The sequence below is a fragment of the Oncorhynchus gorbuscha genome, linkage group LG02, assembly GCF_021184085.1.
Source record: "Oncorhynchus gorbuscha isolate QuinsamMale2020 ecotype Even-year linkage group LG02, OgorEven_v1.0, whole genome shotgun sequence".
Classification (NCBI taxonomy): domain Eukaryota; kingdom Metazoa; phylum Chordata; class Actinopteri; order Salmoniformes; family Salmonidae; genus Oncorhynchus; species Oncorhynchus gorbuscha.
The window spans coordinates 68356343-68377533 of record NC_060174.1 but is presented as its reverse complement, the minus strand read 5'-3'; the positions used below and the strand labels follow the sequence as shown (position 1 = coordinate 68377533).

Below are 21191 nucleotides of genomic sequence, written 5' to 3'. Positions count from 1 at the left end.
TAGATGGGAGGGGTTGAGAGACAGATGGGAGGGGTTGAATGGAGCTGAAGGGACTGGATGGTGTTGAGAGACAGATGGGAGGGGTTGAATGGAGCTGAAGGGACTGGATGGTGTTGAGAGACAGATGGGAGGGGTTGAATGGAGCTGAAGGGACTGGATGGTGTTGAGAGACAGATGGGAGGGGTTGAATGGAGCTGAAGGGACTGGATGGTGTTGAGAGATAGATGGGAGGGGTTGAATGGAGCTGAAGGGACTGGATGGTGTTGAGAGATAGATGGGAGGGGTTGAGAGATAGATGGGAGGGTTTGAGAGATAGATGGGAGGGGTTGAATGGAGCTGAAGGGACTGGATGGTGTTGAGAGATAGATGGGAGGGGTTGAATGGAGCTGAAGGGACTGGATGGTGATGAGAGATAGATGGGAGGGGTTGAATGGAGCTGAAGGGACTGGATGGTGTTGAGAGATAGATGGGAGGGGTTGAATGGAGCTGAAGGGACTGGATGGTGTTGAGAGATAGATGGGAGGGGTTGAATGGAGCTGAAGGGACTGGATGGTGTTGAGAGATAGATGGGAGGGGTTGAATGGAGCTGAAGGGACTGGATGGTGTTGAGAGATAGATGGGAGGGGTTGAATGGAGCTGAAGGAACTGGATGGTGTTGAGAGACAGATGGGAGGGGTTGAATGGAGCTGAAGGGACTGGATGGTGTTGAGAGATAGATGGGAGGGGTTGAATGGAGCTGAAGGGACTGGATGGTGTTGAGAGATAGATGGGAGGGTTGAATGGAGCTGAAGGGACTGGATGGTGTTGAGAGACAGATGGGAGGGGTTGAATGGAGCTGAAGGGACTGGATGGTGTTGAGAGACAGATGGGAGGGGTTGAATGGAGCTGAAGGGACTGGATGGTGTTGAGAGACAGATGGGAGGGGTTGAATGGAGCTGAAGGGACTGGATGGTGTTGAGAGACAGATGGGAGGGGTTGAATGGAGCTGAAGGGACTGGATGGTGTTGAGAGACAGATGGGAGGGGTTGAATGGAGCTGAAGGGACTGGATGGTGTTGAGAGACAGATGGGAGGGGTTGAATGGAGCTGAAGGGACTGGATGGTGTTGAGAGACAGATGGGAGGGGTTGAATGGAGCTGAAGGGACTGGATGGTGTTGAGAGACAGATGGGAGGGGTTGAATGGAGCTGAAGGGACTGGATGGTGTTGAGAGACAGATGGGAGGGGTTGAATGGAGCTGAAGGGACTGGATGGTGTTGAGAGACAGATGGGAGGGGTTGAATGGAGCTGAAGGGACTGGATGGTGTTGAGAGACAGATGGGAGGGGTTGAATGGAGCTGAAGGGACTGGATGGTGTTGAGAGACAGATGGGAGGGGTTGAATGGAGCTGAAGGGACTGGATGGTGTTGAGAGACAGATGGGAGGGGTTGAATGGAGCTGAAGGGACTGGATGGTGTTGAGAGACAGATGGGAGGGGTTGAATGGAGCTGAAGGGACTGGATGGTGTTGAGAGATAGATGGGAGGGGTTGAATGGAGCTGAAGGGTGGGACTGATAACAAGATAAAACATCTAAAACATACGGGGTCTGTAAAATGTATTTATGGTCAGAACATGTGTGAATTAGCACAGTTACAAATAGAAATCAAACTGGATGGACATCAGACATAGAGGAAGGACTAAAAACAAACAAAAAATAACTATTGTAAAATAGACTGTAAAATGTGTATAAGATGTACATTTACATTTAAGTCATTTAGCAGACGCTCTTATCCAGAGCGACTTACAAATTGGTGCATTCACCTTATGACATCCAGTGGAACAGTCACTTTACAATAGTGCATCTAAATCTTAAAGGGGGGGTGAGAGGGAATACTTATCCTATCCTAGGTATTCCTTAAAGAGGTGGGGTTTCAGGTGTCTCCGGAAGGTGGTGATTGACTCCGCTGTCCTGGCGTCGTGAGGGAGTTTGTTCCACCATTGGGGGGCCAGAGCAGCGAACAGTTTTGACTGGGCTGAGCGGGAGCTGTACTTCCTCAGTGGTAGGGAGGCGAGCAGGCCAGAGGTGGATGAACGCAGTGCCCTTGTTTGGGTGTAGGGCCTGATCAGAGCCTGGAGGTACTGAGGTGCCGTTCCCCTCACAGCTCCGTAGGCAAGCACCATGGTCTTGTAGGGGATGCGAGCTTCAACTGGAAGCCAGTGGAGAGAACAGAGGAGCGGGGTGACGTGAGAGAACTTGGGAAGGTTGAACACCAGACGGGCTGCGGCGTTCTGGATGAGTTGAAGGGGTTTAATGGCACAGGCAGGGAGCCCAGCCAACAGCGAGTTGCAGTAATCCAGACGGGAGATGACAAGTGCCTGGATTAGGACCTGCGCCGCTTCCTGTGTGAGGCAGGGTCGTACTCTGCGGATGTATAAATTTAAGGTAAAAGCCGACGTGTTTATTCCAATTGGGGGATCGGTGGTAGGGTTTGCCGGGAATAATAATAAAGGTATATTCTTTTAAAAATGTATGTCTATATATAGGTATATGTATGCATGTGTGTATGGATATATATTTACCCAAAAAGTATATGGGGAATTGGAAATGATGCAGACCATTTTTAAAAAGAAAGAAAAAAAATATGCCTTAATAGAAAATGACTCAAGTGAAAGTCACCCTGTAAAATACTACCTTAGTAAAAGTATTTGGTTTTAAATATACTTAACTACATTTACTTTTGATACTTAAGTTAAAAGTACAAATACTTAAAAAAAATCCTTATTAAGCAAACCAGACTGCACAATATTCTTGTTTTTATTTTATTTACAGATAGCCAGGGTCACACCAACTCTCAGATGTCATTTACAAACAAAACATTTGTGTTTGGTGACAGATCAGAGGCAGTAGGGATGACAAGGGGTGTTCTCTTGATAAGTATGCGAATTTGACAATTTTCTGTCCTGCTAAGCATTCAAAATATAATGAGTACTTTGGGTGTCAGGGAAAATGTATGGTGTAAAAAGTATATTTTCTTTAGTAATATCTGTTCTGTACTATTTATATTTTTGACAACTTTTACTTCACTACATTCCTAAAGTAGTACTTGCAATTATTTGTAGGACTTTAGTACCACTGATCCAGTGCTTGTCATGAATTTTGGGTTGACAATTAATTATAGTTGCTATATTTTACTAAATATAATACCCAACAGTAAATTGAATGTCCCTAAAAATAAAAAATACACTTTTAGGTCTCATGGGTAGCAATAGGCCGGTCTCAATAGGCCGGTGCACATTTCACATGCACACATTCCATATCTCAAAGCCATACCATTGAGCTGAATATTGAGACTTGAAAGCTGAGAACCTCTCTTCGACGGGGACAAGGGGAGGAAGCTTCCAAATCGGTGTCTTTCCCGCAATTTCATTTTGAAATGTTATACGATCAGAATGCAGTTCTCTCTTGAGCACATTGGGGAGAGGAGAGTGGGTTGCTCATCACAGTAGCAGGCCCTAGAGAGGGCACAGGGGCAGGGCAGACACTTTCATTACACATCATTTTGTGTCACCTCTAGCATGAGGATAATGCTCTTTACTGTTTGACCAAATCATGGTTTTACCCATCTAAAAAATAGGATGTTTTGAGTGAGGTGATTATGTCGAATGTGCCCTAAGTATTATAGGCACCCATTCCATTTTTTACCATCCATGATCTTGGCTGTCTAACTGATGACAGAGTCGGAGCAGGTCTCTTTGCTGATGTCGCGTTAGCCCAGTTTTCTGACTCCTATTTAAAGTCGATCTTGGTAGGGGGCCGGCCATTGCCCACTGATCAGTCGAAGGCTCATCATTATACTATATAACAATAGTATAATAGAGAAACAGGCCCATATGCTGCCAGACAGGTCAAATTTTTCCATGTTTAATTTTGATATTTAAAAAGAAAGTGTGTCAATTTCAACCAGCACACCCAACAAATGGTCTAGCCCTTCTGGCATTTGCCAGAACTGCCAGATAGCCAACCCACTCCTGTCCCAAACCAATCAGCACCATCCCTTGCTAACAAGCCTTAATTGGTGGTCTAACTGTCACTCCTTGACAACACTTAAAAGTCAATGCAGATTGAGGAAAAGAAAGTCACTATTTAATATTGACTTTGCCCAGAGGGTATCCTATGAAGCTATATATACTCAAGGTTTTCTAAAGATAACCAGCTTCAGTTACCTTTACATTCCAGCTCAGGCTTGATCCATACTAAAACTGTGAATATTTGTCCTCCGCCTGCTGCAAACTCCAGCAGGCTTGTAATTGTGTGTGCATGTCACAATGGCTCGTCAAATGCTGAAAAATCCATGGGTGAGTCACTGCCTAATTTTCATTTGTGTCAATTTTATATAGTGGGTTATTAGTGATGGCTATTTAACAGTCTGATGGCATTGAGATGGAAGCTGCTTTTCAGTCTCTCAGTCCCAGCTTTGATGCACTGACCTCGCATTCTGGATGATAGTGGGGTGAACAGGCAGTGGCTCGGGTGGTTGTTGTCCTTGATTATCTTTTTGACCTTCCTGTGACATCGGGTGGTGTAGGTGTCCTAGAGGGCAAACGGGGAGTGTGGTGAAGCCAGGTAGGAGACCTGCGCCAACTTCCCGTGCTTACCGGAGAGAGAGAGAGGGACCGGGCAGGCACTGTGTTATGCGGTGGAGCGCACAGTCTCCCCAGTGCGTGTGCATAGCCCGGTGAGGTACATTCCAGCTCCTCGTATCGGCCGGGCTAGAGTGGGCATCGAGCCAGGTGCCAGAGCCTCCCTCCTGCCCAGCGCCGCCAGAGCCTCCCTCCTGCCCAGCGCCGCCAGAGTCTCCCGTCTGTCCTGAGCCGCCAGAGTCTCCCGTCTGTCCTGAGCCGCCAGAGTCTCCCGTCTGTCCTGAGCCGCCAGAGTCTCCCGTCTGTCCTGAGCCGCCAGAGTCTCCCGTCTGTCCTGAGCCGCCAGAGTCTCCCGTCTGTCCTGAGCCGCCAGAGTCTCCCGTCTGTCCTGAGCCGCCAGAGTCTCCCGTCTGTCCTGAGCCGCCAGGGTCTCCCGTCTGTCCTGAGCCGCCAGGGTCTCCCGTCTGTCCTGAGCCGCCAGGGTCTCCCGTCTGTCCTGAGCCGCCAGGGTCTTCCGTCTGTCCTGAGCCGCCAGGGTCTCCCGTCTGTCCTGAGCCGCCAGGGTCTCCCGTCTGTCCTGAGCCGCCAGGGTCTCCCGTCTGTCCTGAGCCGCCAGGGTCTCCCGTCTGTCCTGAGCCGCCAGGGTCTCCCGTCTGTCCTGAGCCGCCAGGGTCTCCCGTCTGTCCTGAGCCGCCAGAGCCACCAGCCAGCCAGGAGCCACCAGAGCCGCCAGCCCGGCACGCCCTAACCTGAGTATTCTTTGTTTTCTTTATATATTTTGGTTAGGTCAGGGTGTGACATGGGTGATGTATGTGTTTTTCTACTGTCTAGGGATGTTGTAGGTTTATGGGGTTGTTTACCATCTAGGTGTTTCTGTATGTCTATGGTTGCCTAGATTGGTCCTCAATTAGAGGCAGCTGTTTATTGTTGTCTCTGATTGGGAGCCATATTTAGGCAGCCATCTTCTTTGGTTATTTAGTGGGTTATTGTCAATGTGATGTTGCATGTTAGCACTCAGTTTCGATAGCAGTCACGTTCATTTTGTTATTTTGTTTGTTTGTTTAGTGTACTTTGTGTTTTTTCATCATTCATTAAAGGTATGTATTCACACCACGCTGCGCTTTGGCAGTCTTTTTCAAACCAAACACAAGACCTGTTAGTTTTGAATGATGTGTCTAATGTAGAGACCTGTGTTTTTGCCCAAAAAAAGATTGTTTTACAATTGCAAACTGAGTGTAAAGCAGATAATATGCTTGCAGTTTTGCAGACTTGGTCTGAAGATTCGGTACATGAGTTAATGGTTTCACTGAGCGTGCCTCAAGTATCACTTTTAGTGTGTAAGAGATTGTAAAAAAACTGCAAGACTGACTTAGCAGATAACTTCTTTGTTGAGGAAAAATTTACCTTTCTCTCCTAGCTATCTGAAGATGAATACACTAAATGTAAGTCGCTCTGGTTAAGAGTGTTTGCTAATGACTAAAATTTAAATTAATGGACCAACTCCGATTAAATTCCTCAGCTGCATCTGTAATGTCGCATCACTTCCACAGTAACATGATGTTAATCCTGTGGTGATGTGGTTAACTATTTTGGGACAGCTTAACCAATATCAAAGTGTGTGTGTGTGTGTGTGTGTGTGTGTGTGTGTGTGTGTGTGTGTGTGTGTGTGTGTGTGTGTGTGTGTGTGTGTGTGTGTGTGTGTGTGTGTGTGTGTGTGTGTGTGTGTGTGTGTGTGTGTGTGTGTGTGTGTGTGTGTGTGTGTGTGTGTGTGTGTGTGTGTGTGTGTGTGTGTGTGTGTGTGTGTGTGTGTGTGTGTGTGTGTGTGTGTGTGTGTGTGTGTGTGTGTCCTGTTCCTCTCAGACAGGCAGAAACAGCATTATAAACAGTGATGGGATTATTGGTCCATGTGAAGCTGGAACACTCGGCTTTTTGGGTATTCTGTGGGAGTTCAGTTATATTGTCCTTCGATACTCAAAGACAATCTTTAATAGAGTCAATAAAACATTTTGGGAAACTTCAACACATTTTCTATGAAGGTAAGAGTAAATGTTACCCCTATATCTACATCTAACCGATAGATGATACATGTGTATTATGCAGCTTACGTCATTTGAACTATCGGACATTCTGCATCTATCCATGTTTACAGCATGTAGGTCTATACCTCGGGTTGCAAAGCTACCGGTAATGTAACAAAGTTAGCAGAATCTTCTGTAATTTTTTATAATTAACAATTACTGGAAATCTATGGTAATTTTACATTTGAATCATTTATTTTTTAAAGTATTCATATTTGTTTGTTATCTGTGTCCATTTTGTCCATGTGTTTCTAGTGGATAGATCATATGGTTGAAGAGAACTGCCTGATTAATGAAAACATATTCTAATCAACAATGGCATTATTTTCAATTAAGTCTGCAACTCTTCCAACTATTTACTTGTTTCACAACCCCTACGGGTTTGGCGCCAAAATACTGAGAACAAAGACATAAAAAAAATAATAATAATAATATTGACAATCAAATAAATAAGTGTATAGAAAATATATAAATTCTATTTCAAGCTTACACTCATTAAAAACACTAATGATATTCACTAAGTTGATAGTTTATATTTAAGATGTTTTACAGCTTCGTCATTCTGTTTTATATTTTAAAATCATCTTATTTCATTTATTTTATACATTTGACAAGGCCACACAAAGGACTAGAGATAATTACAGACACCTGTGATAATCTGAAGTACCCGAAAGGGCCACCCTACCTACATGTATAAAATAACTTGACTAACCTGTACCACCGCACATTGACTCGGTGCCGGTACCCCCGGTATATAGCCTCATTGTTGTTTTCATTTGTTGTTTTTATTTGACTATATTTACTTTAGTTTATTTAGTAAATATTTTCTTAACTCTCATGAACTGCATTGTCGTTAAGGGCTGGTAAGTAAGCATTTCACTGTAAGGTCTACACCTGTTGTATGTGGAGCATGTGACTAATACAATTTGATTTGATGTCTTGTGATAAATGACATAAAATCCTTACAAGTTACCAAAATTCTGGCAATTTACGGGTTCCCTTTACAACCCTACCTATACCACCACTACACATTATACATTTTCATATGGCCCAGAGATCTAATATTCAGTATGTTAAGTAGCCTTCATTTATGTTATGATACTCTTTGTCTCGTTAAAACATATAATTTTCACTCTAATTTTGTGGAAATTGATTTCCTGGAGCAGCACTGTCTGTGACAGAGGTGTTCCTCCAGTAATCGAAGCCATTAATCCTGACATCTAATTGGTCATGCAAGGCCATTGATTAGGCTAAACCAGAGGGTCCCATAATAACCTGGACTCTGCTGTTGATCCGTTTTTTTCCCAGCACATTCTGTACTTCATCTTTTCTTTGTCATCTTAAATGCTTTTTTATTCATTTCAGCTGCATATGCAACGCATATAGGCACATCTTTTGTATTCTAATCTAATCCACTGAAAATAATTAGATGAATGGGTGCAAGCATATGATTTGTTATGAATTCTCACAAAATCAGGGCCCAACCACACATAAATCAAGTTAAGAAATTCTTAAAATAAAACCTTCAGCCACAAAATATCTTTCAATCCTCAATGCAGAAAAGAGGAAGCTGAGGGCCAAATTAGTTATGTTTTCTGGCAAAGACAAAATTGTTTTAGCTTGGATGGTGTGCAGTCACATTAGATTAGCATAATGTGCAACATGCTGCACTACAGAACAGCCCTGTTTGCGCCTTTGAAGTGGATCAAAGCCCCAAAACAGGATGTTGGGATTTAATAGACAGCCCCAATTCATCAGAGAAGATTTGGCAGTTCACAGGCGGCAATTAGTGCACCTGACATGTTATATATGGGTACCTACTCCGCTACAGATCACACAGGAGTTGAGTTCATGTCAAACCTTTCAGAGAAGAGTTGAAAACTGAAAACCCGTTTTGATTAGGCTACCACTGGTTGACAGACAAAAAGGTCCCAATTGAATTGGATTACAGCCTACTCCATATTTAGGCGTATATCAGTTGCAGAGAGAGAACGAGAGAGAGAGATTTTCTCTTGTCAATCTATTGCGACTGCTCAAGAGTGTTTTATGGGTAACTATTTGGTCAATCTTTCTATTCAGAACCACTAGAAGACTGTTGGAACTGGACGAGAGGTAAAGACACCTGGAGCCATACACTCGTGATGAGGGCAGCAGCGCTTTCCTCCCCACCTAATAGAGACTGTCATGAGAGCGCATCTGAGCAGTGGGAGGTTGATCCTCAACCATTACCATCCACTGTCGTCGATGACACCCAGTTTTTTAATCCCCCAATTTTAACCCGATGTATGACTCTGCCAGATGCTTTGTACAGACGACGACAGAATCCGAGAGGAGAGTGGTATGATAACACGGTGTACAGTGACGCCAACCATCACGACCAACAAATCGTCTCGATGAATACATATGAGGACCACAACGGTGCATATCAGTCTCAAGTAAAAGAAATCCCTTGGAATTCAGATGTCGGGCTGCACGATTTCAACAGCCAGTGGGATCATTCTGAGTACGATCACAGCAACTCACCTCAGAAAACGTAAGTGCGACACTTGTTGGGCGATACCGTAAATAACCACCATAATAATATCAGGACATGTTATCATATTACCGAGAGTGGTGTATGTTGAGCCAGTTTTTACATTCAACATCACTACATCAAGGCAGTGGTGCCTGGTGAAGTGGGTATACTCTAATTTAGCCGAAAATGTCCCAAACGGTCCGCTCAGCGAAGGAAATAGGCCCTGTGTGAAAAATGATATGACAAACAAGTGACATACAATCTGAATTACCTACAATTATAATTCCCATATTTGTCGTTCATAGTCAGGCCAACCCAAGCTGTACTGTGCAAGTAGGCTAATAGTAGGTCTACTACTGAATGATAAATAAGTCTGTCACCTGAGTCAGAAATTCAAAGGTTTCTGATTTTTCTTTTATTATTCAGGTTTTTGCTCAAACCCGCCCCGTTTTCTTTCAATTTTCGCCTAAAATGACGTACCCAAATCTAACTAGCTGTAGCTCAGGCCCTGAAGCAAGGATGTGCATTTTCTTGATACCATTTGAAAGGAAACAGTTTGTGGAAATGTGAAAAGAATGTAGGAGAATATAACACACTAGATATGGTAAAAGATAATACAAAGAAAAAAAACAGCTGTTCATTTTGTTTTTGTTTTTAACCATCATCTTTGAAATGTAAGAGAAAGGCCATAATGTATTATTCAAGCCCAGGTGGAATCTAGACTTTGGCCACGAGATTGCATCAATTTGTGCAAAGTTTTAGACTGATGCAATGAACCATTGCATTTCTGTTCAAAATTGTGTATAAAGACTGCCCAAATGTGCCTAATTTGTTTATTAATAGCTTTATGTTCAAAATTCTGCACTATCCTCAAACAATAGCTTGGTATTATTTCACTGTAATAGCTACTGTAAATTGTACAGTTCAGTTAGATTAACAAGAATATAAACTTTCTGACAATATCAGATATGTCTATGTCCTGGGAAATCCTTGTTACTTACAAACTCATGCTAATCGCATTAGCATACATTAGCTCACTGTCCCGTGGATGGTACAACGATCCCAATTATTTCAATGTCACTTTTTTTTAAATGCATTTTTCCAAAACAATGCTTAAACCACAATGCTTACTCAGTGCTTCCTCGGAAGATCACTCTTGATGTCTGGAAAAAATCTAAGACATTTTGATTTTTCAGTGTAGTTAACCTTCAATTCAAGTGCACAGGCACCTAGCACTGTTGTCAGTTAGCAGTGTTTCTGTAGTACAGGGGATGGAGTTTGCAAAACAGATGGCCAATGGATTAACGCAAATAATCATGATATCATTCTGCCTGGTAGGCATAGAGTATCATTAGTATGGCTATATTTTTCCTGTCCGTTAATTGTTTGAAACCTGAACGTTTTACTTCATATTATGAGGCATGTCTTATCTTGCTTCAAAGTTCCCTATAGCCAAAATCCCACCATAGAAACGTGTCAGCAATTATTTTTATAAAGACTTCCTCATACGTTCACATAGACTTCATATACATTCTCCTGTTTTTGTTGGTTTTCTTTCAACTTTCGTTCGTTGTCATTTCATAGTCATATTAGCAACTCATGATGGTGGTTGCATCTTTAGATCTTCCCTCTTTCAAAATTTCTCTGTCCTTGAAACCGCTTTGCGCAGTGCTCATTTTAGAACAGTTTTCCCCACAAATTGCATTTTGGAACAATCGTACATAGGCCTACCTCCATTGCTGCGCCTAAAATGTGATGATGTAATAGTTCATCAACATTTTAAGCTAAATATTCTGATCTGTTCCATCAGCCTTATTAATTGATTTGGCGTATACCTCCACTACACTACTTTGATATGCATCCGTGGGGATTATTAAGAAACAAGTATGCCCACATACAATAAGTGGGTATACCTGCGTATACCCTCTACTACACCACAGCATCAAGGGAAGTATACTATTATTTCTAACAAACATATCTACATAGATGTCAGGATGTTGTGTATCCCTGGAAATAATCAGAATGAATGGAAACATAACATTATTGAAAACATAGCTTGTCCAAAAAAAGTAGTGAATTTACCCGGTGTCAGGGATTCTTGAAAGATGGGGAAAATCTCAACTCTTTTTAGTACACATTTTCTTTATATTGACAACATTTAAAATATATATTTTCAAAGACCAAAGTATCAGCTATCATATCATCTAAAAGAACAACCTAATTATTATTAAGTTTCTTGAAATGTAACTTAATAACTGGATTTATGTAAACTCCGTAAGACACCTTAAATGGTGTATTGAGAAATATTTGTAGTCAGACAGGACTATTCCAAGAAACTACATTATTCATTGTCGCTCGTTTTTGGCATTTTAAACACTTGAGAGTTTGACATAGACAAGAGCATTGACAGGCATAGAGCCGCCATCTTGTCTATTTCAAATCTTCTCTCATTGATTGAGAAAGGTGGGTGTCCACCGCAAAGTGCTGAATTACATGGTGACACTCGTCTCGATCAATGAGAAGATTTGTACCCGTTGTTTTACTTCATGGAGCAAAACATTTATTTAATAACGGAGCATTTTCTCAATTCAAATTAACCCCTTGGAACTAGACATTGAAGTTTAGAAGATGGTTGTCTTCCAAGTCGGAATTGAGGAATGATGACCAAGTAAAGGTTGGTCGAAAACTCTGTGCTCTGCTTTACACTACCTACTGTGTAACTAACAGAACTCGGGATAAGACCCAGATGCAGATCATTTGAATCATAGAAGTTTATTTACAATGCAGGGGGCAGACAAACAGGTCAAGGGCAGGCAGAGGTCGGTAATCCAAGGCAGAGTCTGTAAGGTGCAGAACAGCAGGCAGACTCAGAGCAGGCAGAATGGTCAAAACCGGAAGAACTAGAAAACAGGGACTAAAGCGAAAATGAATATAGAAAAACATGCTGGTATGCTTAACGAGACAAGGCAAACAGAGAACACAGGTATAAATGCACAGGGGATAATGGGGAAAAAAATGGTGTAGCTACCCCTGTACTCCAGGTTGGCTCAGTGGAGAAGTCACGTAGATTTTTGCTATAGGTCAAATCAAAGGAACAAGCTTGCCTTTTATAATGTGCAAAATGTACACAATACACACCAATCTCAAAAGTAAAATAATGGAATTAAGAAATATTAGGATGAGCAATGTCAGAGTCAGGAGTGTGTGTGTGTGTTTGTGTGATGGGATGTATAGACAATATGGACAGTATATGGATAGAATGTGCAGTATATCTGAAGAATAGTATATGTACAGCAATAGTTAAATAGGATAGACCTTGACGAATACAGAATATACATATGAAGTGGGTAAAACAATATGTAAACATCATTATAGTGACCAGTGTTCCATGACTATGCACTGTACATAGGACTGCAGCCTCTGAGGTGCATGGTAGAGTAACTGGGTGGTAGCCGGCTAATGACAGTGACTACATTTCAGGACAGGGAACTGGGCGGAGGCTCGCTGGCTGGGCGGAGGCTGGTGACTATTTAACAGTCTGATGGCCTAGATAGAAGTTGTTTTTCAGTCTCTCAGTCCCAGCTTTGATTCACCTGTACTGACGTCATCTTCTGGATGGTAGCGGGGTGAACCGGCAGTGGCTCGGGTGTGTCACGTTCGTCATAACGATGAGACCAAGGCGCAGCATGAGATGAATACATTCTTCTTTTATTAAAACGAAGAACACTTAAACAAAACGAACGTGATGCTATAAACACAAGTGCTGGCATGCCAGTACACACAGACAATAACCCACAAAACCAAAATGGAAAATGGCAACCTAAATAGGATCCCCAATCAGAGACAATGATAAACAGCTGCCTCTGTTTGGGAACCAATTCAGGCCACCATAGACCTACATTTACTTAGACAAACTAAAACCCCATAGATGTACAAAAAACCCTAGACAACACTAAAACACAAATACCTCCCTCGACACACCCTGACCTATAAAAAAATAAAAATAAAAATAATAATAATATATGCCATTTAGCAGACACTTTTATCCAAAGCGACTTACAGTCATGTGTGCATATATTCTACGTATGGGTGGTCCCGGGAATCGAACCCACTACCCTGGCGTTACAAGCGCCATGCTCTACCAACTGAGCTACAGAACTATGGTCAGGGCATGACAGGGTGGCTGAGGTCCTAGATGATATTCTTGGCCTTCCTGTAACACCGGGTGCTGTAGACGTCCTGCAGGGTAGGCAGTATGCCCCGGTGATGCATTGGGCAGACCTCACCACCCTCTGGAGAGCCCTGCGGTTGCGGTCGGTGCAGTTGCCGTACCAGCCCGACAGGATGCTCTCATTGGTGTATCTGTAAACGTTTGTCAGGGTCTTCGGGGCTAAATCTAATTTCTTCAGCCTCCTGAGGTTGAAGAGGTGCTGTTATACCTTCTTCACCACACTGTCTGTGCGGGTTGACCATGGTATAACCATAGATTCCTGAAAAATAATTTATAAATCAGTCTTAAGTTTAGTACAACTGTCTTCCTACACCTGTCTTACTACATTATTTATGAGATACTACATTATTTATGAGATACTACATTATTTATGAGATACTACATTATTTATGAGATACTACATTATTTATGAGATACTACATTTATTTATGGGTAGGCCTGCTATGATATGACATTCCTATTATGTCTAACACTCCCATTTTTAGTATTTGTAAACAAACATAATATAACCAAATGTGTAAAACTACTGTATCCTGTTGATGCAAGCTCATGGACCTTGCATCACCATCAGTAACTTAAGTATATGTCTTGCTTAGCTAGTACTGTAGGCCCACACACAGCAAACCCCTGGCTGTCAAATAAAGCCATCATTCAACAGATGCAGATCACACCTATCACACCTGTCATCCAATGGCTTAGTAAATAAATCTGTGGAGACTAAGAATGTTGTGTATTATACATGCTGAAATTACATACTCATGCCATTGTAGTTAACAAAAAACTATTAAAGCACTCCCGACTCTATCATTTGGAAAAGTGTAAATAAACATCTGCACTGAATGTTGTTTTCTTCAGCTTACTCTTCTCTTCAGTTCCTGTCTGACTAGTGTTTTTTTGTCACCGCCTTTCTCCATCCAGAGTTGAGAACATGCACCGTAGAAAAACGACTGTGCGAGAGAAGGGCCGTCGGCAGGCTATCCGTGGGCCTGCTTACATGTTCAGTGAGCGGGGCACCAGTCTCACTTCAGAGGAGGAGCGCTTCCTAGATGCTGCTGAGTACGGGAACATCCCAGTGGTGCGTAAGATGCTGGAGGAGTCCAAGACCCTCAACGTCAACTGTGTGGACTACATGGGCCAGAATGCACTGCAGTTGGCTGTGGGTAATGAGCACTTGGAGGTGACAGAGCTGCTGCTGAAGAAGGAGGGGCTGGCGCGTGTGGGGGATGGTCTACTCTTTGCCATCAGTAAGGGCTATGTGCGCATCGTAGAGGCTATCCTGGCCCACCCTGCATTCGGAGGTGGGCTGCGCCTAACCCTAAGCCCCCTGGAGCAGGAGCTAAGAGATGATGACTTTTATGCTTACGATGAAGACGGTACACGTTTTTCCCATGACGTGACCCCGGTCATCTTGGCTGCACACTGCCAAGAGTATGAGATAGTGCACACTCTGTTGATGAAGGGAGCACGCATCGAGAAACCCCATGATTACTTTTGTAAATGTAATGAGTGTCATGACAAGCAGTGCCGTGACTCGTTCAGCCACTCCCGCTCCAGGATGAATGCCTATAAAGGGTTAGCCAGCGCTGCCTACCTCTCCCTGTCTAGTGAGGACCCTGTATTCACAGCTCTGGAGCTCAGCAACGAGCTGGCTCGCCTCGCCAACATCGAGACTGAGTTCAAGGTGAGAAAAACACAAAGACCAAGCTTGAGGATGAAGGAAAGGGTTTACTTTTCACCTATGTAATGTATTGGCTTGCTTTCTCTCACACATGCTCTCCCCCCTCTTACTCATTTTGCAATATTTAAAAGCTTTGTGCAGATATTTTTGTGAAAGCTCTAGAGCTGACTTTTGTCTTTTGATTACTCACAGAAAAGATTAATTGGGAAGAGATCAAATCAGTTAGTCCATGTACAGCATACTTCACCAAATGACACACTCTAATATTATTGGAACCCGCTGTGAGAAAATGAAGATTGGTCCCAATCTCAAATCGGTCATTGACCGGTTAGAAATAATCGCAACGTTAATTTATACTGATTACAGACCTCTCCAAAAAGTTTGGGTGGAGGTTTAACATAGATGGGTATAAACACAGACACACACACACACACAAGGACACACACTGTATTTCCTCTGTCTGAGGAACACCCACAGAAAGACGTACAAATGCATGCATACACAAGTTTATGCACATTATAAAGAACCATGTGTGACCAACACAAACAGTGTCATGCAAACTCACACACCCTGCCTGAATGAGATAAGAAAATAGACACAGCCTTTGTCAGTGCAGAAAAGGTCTGTGGTTTTCCAGGTTTCTATTGGAATATTTTACATGTAGAGCAAAAAGTGAGAGACTTGACATTAACAATTCACCAAAAGGTGTGACCCCTGGGGTTTGCCTGATTTTAAATAATTCTCACATCTCTTTTCCCCTCCTTTTCTTTCTCTCCCTATCCTTCTCCCTTTCTCTCTCTCGCTCTCTACTCTCTGTGTAGAATGACTACAGGAAGCTGTCCATGCAGTGTAAAGACTTTGTGGTGGGAGTGCTTGACTTATGCAGAGACACCGAGGAGGTGGAGGCCATTTTGAATGGGGATGTGGACCAAGCTCTGCCCAGTGATCACAGTCGACCCTGCCTCATCCGGGTCAAACTGGCCATTAAGTACGAGGTCAAAAAGGTTAGCTGAACCACTCAGCCTTAATCTGAAATCAAACATGCTATTTTAAATGTTTCCTAACTCTGGTGTTTGTCTTTGTACATCTCTGTTATTGTGTCTAGCGTGATTTAATAGTCTTAAATTTGAATTGCAATCAGTCTCAAGAGCACAATGAGAAAGACACATTTGATTATATTCTCCCAATCTTCACGTCCCCTATAAAGGGTTTATTTAAGAGGCAATCTGGAATGGGATATAAATTAAATACGTGTTTTACAGCTGTTTCACATCCAACAATGGATTCTACAACACAATAATATGCGAGGTATGACAAAGCAGTCACCCTTGGCCTATGGTTATCAATGTTGTAGTATGTCATAGTTATTTTTCATCATGTCTCTGTAGTTTGTGGCCCATCCTAACTGCCAGCAGCAGCTTTTGACCCTGTGGTATGAGAACCTAGCTGGACTTAGGCAGCAGTCTGTTGGGGTCAAATGCTGGACAGTCCTGGGAGTGGCGATCGGCCTTCCTTTCCTCGCCATCGCATACTGGGTCATGCCCTGCAGTAAGGTACACACAATCCCCTTTCTATTGTGTTCTTAGAATCACTCATTAACACGTTTGTGTTATTAAAAATAGTGATATGTTTATATCTTGAGGTTGATGGTTGCCATTTATGCGGTTGATTTCCTCTATATCAGTTGGGTCAGATTCTCCGCAGTCCCTTCATGAAGTTTGTGGCCCATGCTGTGTCATTCACGATCTTCCTTGGACTACTGGTAATCAATGCCTCGGACCGCTTCGAAGGGGTCAAGAACCTTCCCAATGAGACAATAACAGACCACCCTCATCAGGTGTTCAGGGTCAAAACCAGTCAGTTCTCCTGGACTGAGATGCTCATCATGAATTGGGTGCTTGGTAATTTATTCTGGTTTTCAAACAGCTGCTTTTGTGGGAGAGACTTTATTATCTAGTCTATTCATATGTCTTTGTACCTGTCTCTTCACCATGAATAAACTCTTAAAGTATTCAAATCATACCACTCGTATGCTCAAAACAGAGAGCTTTTGCACCTACTGAAAAGCACTCTCTTCATTAGGGATGATCTGGTCGGAGTGTAAGGAGATCTGGGCTGATGGGCCTAGGGAGTACATCATGCACCTGTGGAACGTGCTAGACTTTGGCATGCTGTCCATCTTCGTGGCATCCTTCACAGCTCGGCTCATGGCCTTCCTGAGGGCGTCTGAGGCCCAGCTGTATGTGGACATGTATGTGCCCAACATGCCCAACATAGACCTGAGCAACGCCTCACTGCCACCAAATGTAGCATACTACACCCATGGTCAGTGACACTTAGAGAATGATAATAACAATGCTTAATCTCTGGTCATTCTTTTGAAAAAGCGGTGATTAAAAAAAGTTATGTAAAAAGAGGACTGCAACCTATGATATGAAAATTCAAGGACTTGGTACTATGAGGTTCTATCTGCAAAATATGGAGTTTTGAAATTAGTATTTTTCAAGTCCCAGATCTCAGAACTGTTTTGTGATTTCTTCCTCTTTCATGCCTAAATAAATATATCACCTTGCATACAATTATTTTTGATTGACATACGCAGTGTTGTGTGATCAGACTGCAGGTAGAACCTTATATAGCGCCAAGATAAAAAGGTGTTTGCACAGATGTTTCTAGAGTCTCCCATGTGAAGTACCACCTAATGAGCAATTCCATGTGAATAACACATTTTTTATCGAAATGTCATAGAACCTGAGTCAGTTTAACAGCAACCTCTCTCTCTCTCTCTCTCTCTCTCAGCCAGGAACAGGTGGTTACCCTCCGACCCTCAGCTGATCTCTGAGGGTTTGTACTCCATTGCGGTGGTGCTCAGTTTCTCCCGCATTGCCTACATCTTGCCTGCCAATGAGAGCTTCGGCCCACTTCAAATCTCCCTCGGCCGGACGGTCAAGGACATCTTCAAGTTCATGGTCATCTTCATAATGGTCTTCCTAGCTTTCATGATTGGCATGTTCAATCTTTATTCCTATTACCTTGGTGCCAAGTACAACCCCGCCTTCACCACGTAAGTGCCGTCCTACATGTTCCTGTAAATTAAGTGCTTTAAGTAGAGATGTATGTATGTCTATGTATTCATTTGTGTGTTATTTATTCATGTCCGTGTGTGTGCGTTTGCACGCGTGTGGCTTGTTTGATTATGTGTGTTCACAGGGTGGAGGAGAGCTTTAAGACTCTATTTTGGTCCATCTTCGGCTTGTCCGAGGTTATCTCTGTGGTCTTGAAGTATGACCATAAGTTCATAGAGAACATTGGTTATGTTCTCTTTGGCGTCTACAATGTAACCATGGTAATCGTACTGCTCAACATGCTGATTGCAATGATCAATCACTCCTATCAAGAGATTGAGGTGAGACTAGGAACCAATAGGCCATAAATACCACTAGGGAATTCACAGGAGATATATTGTCAATAATCAATGATTTGAGGTCAGAGTGGAATTATGTCAATTATGTTCATGTTGTATTCATGTACCATTTTGTGAGTACACTGTTGTGAGCAGTTATGATAAAATAATCAGACCATATTAGATTAATTGTATGATTGTGCTCCAAACTGAGTCATTGCCCCTCACCTATCACTACTCTCCATTTATATCATGGCCTGTCTCAATCTCAACAGGAGGATGCTGATGTGGAGTGGAAGTTTGCCCGTGCCAAACTCTGGCTATCCTACTTTGACGAGGGGCGTACTTTGCCCCCACCATTTAACCTGGTTCCCAGCCCCAAGTCTTTCTACTACCTAGCTCTGCGCACAAGGGCTTGTCTGGTGAGGCTGTGCAAGGCCAAAGCTCGTCACCGTGACAACCAGCGTGAGACAGCCATGATCAATTTGCGATTTAAGGTCAGAAGTTGGCTTTTAGGGAGAGGCTGTAGCCAGTTATATATCTTCCTCTTTAATTAATGACATTTTAATGGGTGTGTGGTTTCTGTTCCATTTCAGCTTAATCAGTACAGACCTCAAACCAGGACACCAGGGCAGGATGACTTCACCATTAGAAAACCCATCAAACATCCTACTCGATACCAGGTACTTCCTTCATACAGGTCAATTTGATTAATTAGAAAGATCAGACGATATTCAGACATGCTACATTCTGAACTGTTGTCTCTGAAGTTCTGATTCTCCCTATTTTCTTGAAAGAAACTGATGAAGAGGCTCATTAAGAGATATGTGCTAAAGGCTCAGGTTGACAGTGAAAATGACGAAATCAACGAAGGTGAGAATGATTCCTATCCATTTATGTAAGATTTCAAAGCTGTTGTGGAATACTCATCATTCTTACAGCTGCAAGGCTGTGACATGGAGTTGTAGTGGATTGAGCGATCAATAACCTGTGGTGCATGCCTTGCAGGTGAGCTGAAGGAGATCAAGCAGGACATCTCCAGCCTGCGATATGAGCTCCTGGAGGAGAAGTCTCAGGCCACAGAGGAACTAGCTGACTTGATCCAACAGCTTGGTGACAAGCTTAGCAAGAATGCCAAGAAACCCTGATGGGAATTAAGTGGTGTTCTCTGTATAAGAACTTTGTATAAAACCTTCAAACTTAGATCCATAGTGTGTTGTTAAATTCTGGGATTGCACTCCACTTTGAGATGTAGTGTAGGCTCGCTGTAGTTGTGTTCCTCTATATAAAAAAAAATATATATATTCACATTAAATCATTCTGCCTGTAAAGTAGTAGGATAACCTTGGCGGAATGCTGATGAATATGTGTAGACAAGAGTATTTTACATTCGTAAAAAAAAATGTTTGTATTGAAATATTTAGAAATTTTTCAATAAAATTATTATTATTATTGAGTAGGCCTGCCTGTATTATTGATGCTATTGCAGCACACTCCTCAGCCTGAAACATCCCCACTTGCACCACCAAATAGCTAGCTTGCTCATGTGGTGCCAATTGGTAAGGCACTTCAGGAGAGTGGTCATGTGTGCTACCAAGGCAGAGGTCCTGGGTTCAAGCCTCAGTGTGAGCTGAATCAGGTAGTGGTAATCACTGAACAGGCAGTGTTATGTCCTTTACAGTGGTGTCTTGACCTGGATCTACAGTTTCACTCAGCTCAAATTTCGGGTAAGTGGGATGTGTGAAATTTACTCCCTAGCTAGCTTTTTCTTTTAGCGCTGACTGGTAAGATCCTTTAGGAGGGCGGCTACATGTGCTAGCAAGACAGAGGTCATAGGTTCGAGAATCTGTGTGCGTCGAATCAGGAGTAAGTGATACTTGCTATAAAATAAGCGGCATGATGTCCTTTATCAGTAAACATGAACAAGGCAAGCGAATATATCTTCCAGCAGCCCAAACTGACTGTTGCAAACAATACACACATTTATCTACAATCTCCCAAGATAAATGTCATCCTGAAAATAACTTTATTAAAGGAGCAATAGTACTGGACTGAACTTGCCATACTCCAGATCTAGTAAATCTGTCTTTCAACAATATATTGCTCTAATAAGACAAAACACAAGTGAGGATCAACATGTAGATCTAAATCGCCAGCTTATAGTCCTAAAAACCTGAAAGAAGTTACCTCTAGTTCCTTCAGCAATTCCTTAGGGGAAAATGAATGGGGAATGAATAAGGTTTAGAGGTAAATGCCGGAAATAAGGTTAACACAGGCTTAGGAGATCTTATACATTTTGTTCTATGAGATATCAGTCAGTTCAGTTAACACAACCTTTATGAGTTATGAAAACTTGTGCTTTTTTATTTATTTCATAAATGCTTAAAAATGAACAAAGTGATGTTAGCTGATTATGTCTCTTCACGTCTCTGGAGGCTCCGGGCTGGAGGCCATCTCCGGAGGCTCCGGCCTGGGCGCAGGCACAGGACTCACCAGGATGGGGAGACACACAGGAGGCCTCTTCCTTAGCCGAGGCACCGGATACACTGGGCCGTGGAGGCGCACTGGAGGTCTCGAGCGCAGAGCTGGCACCACCCGTTCTGGCTGGATGCCCGCTTCCACCCAGCGCCTGCGGGACGCTGGCACTGAGCACACTGGCCTGTGAAT

The 21191-nt window shown here is 42.9% G+C and overlaps 1 protein-coding gene across 1 annotated transcript; it reads left to right on the top strand.

Moving 5' to 3' along the window:
• The first annotated feature begins 8464 nt into the window (after positions 1-8464).
• On the top strand, positions 8465-19952 carry LOC123994076 (short transient receptor potential channel 7-like). Its single transcript, XM_046296569.1, has 12 exons — positions 8465-9230; positions 14362-15124; positions 15943-16125; positions 16510-16674; positions 16806-17022; positions 17204-17446; positions 17921-18185; positions 18332-18527; positions 18800-19021; positions 19121-19207; positions 19322-19397; positions 19533-19952. The coding sequence occupies exons 1-12, from the start codon at positions 8839-8841 to the stop codon at positions 19670-19672; spliced, it is 2949 nt and encodes a 982-aa protein (XP_046152525.1). The 5' UTR covers positions 8465-8838; the 3' UTR covers positions 19673-19952.
• Positions 19953-21191: the final 1239 nt, after the last annotated feature.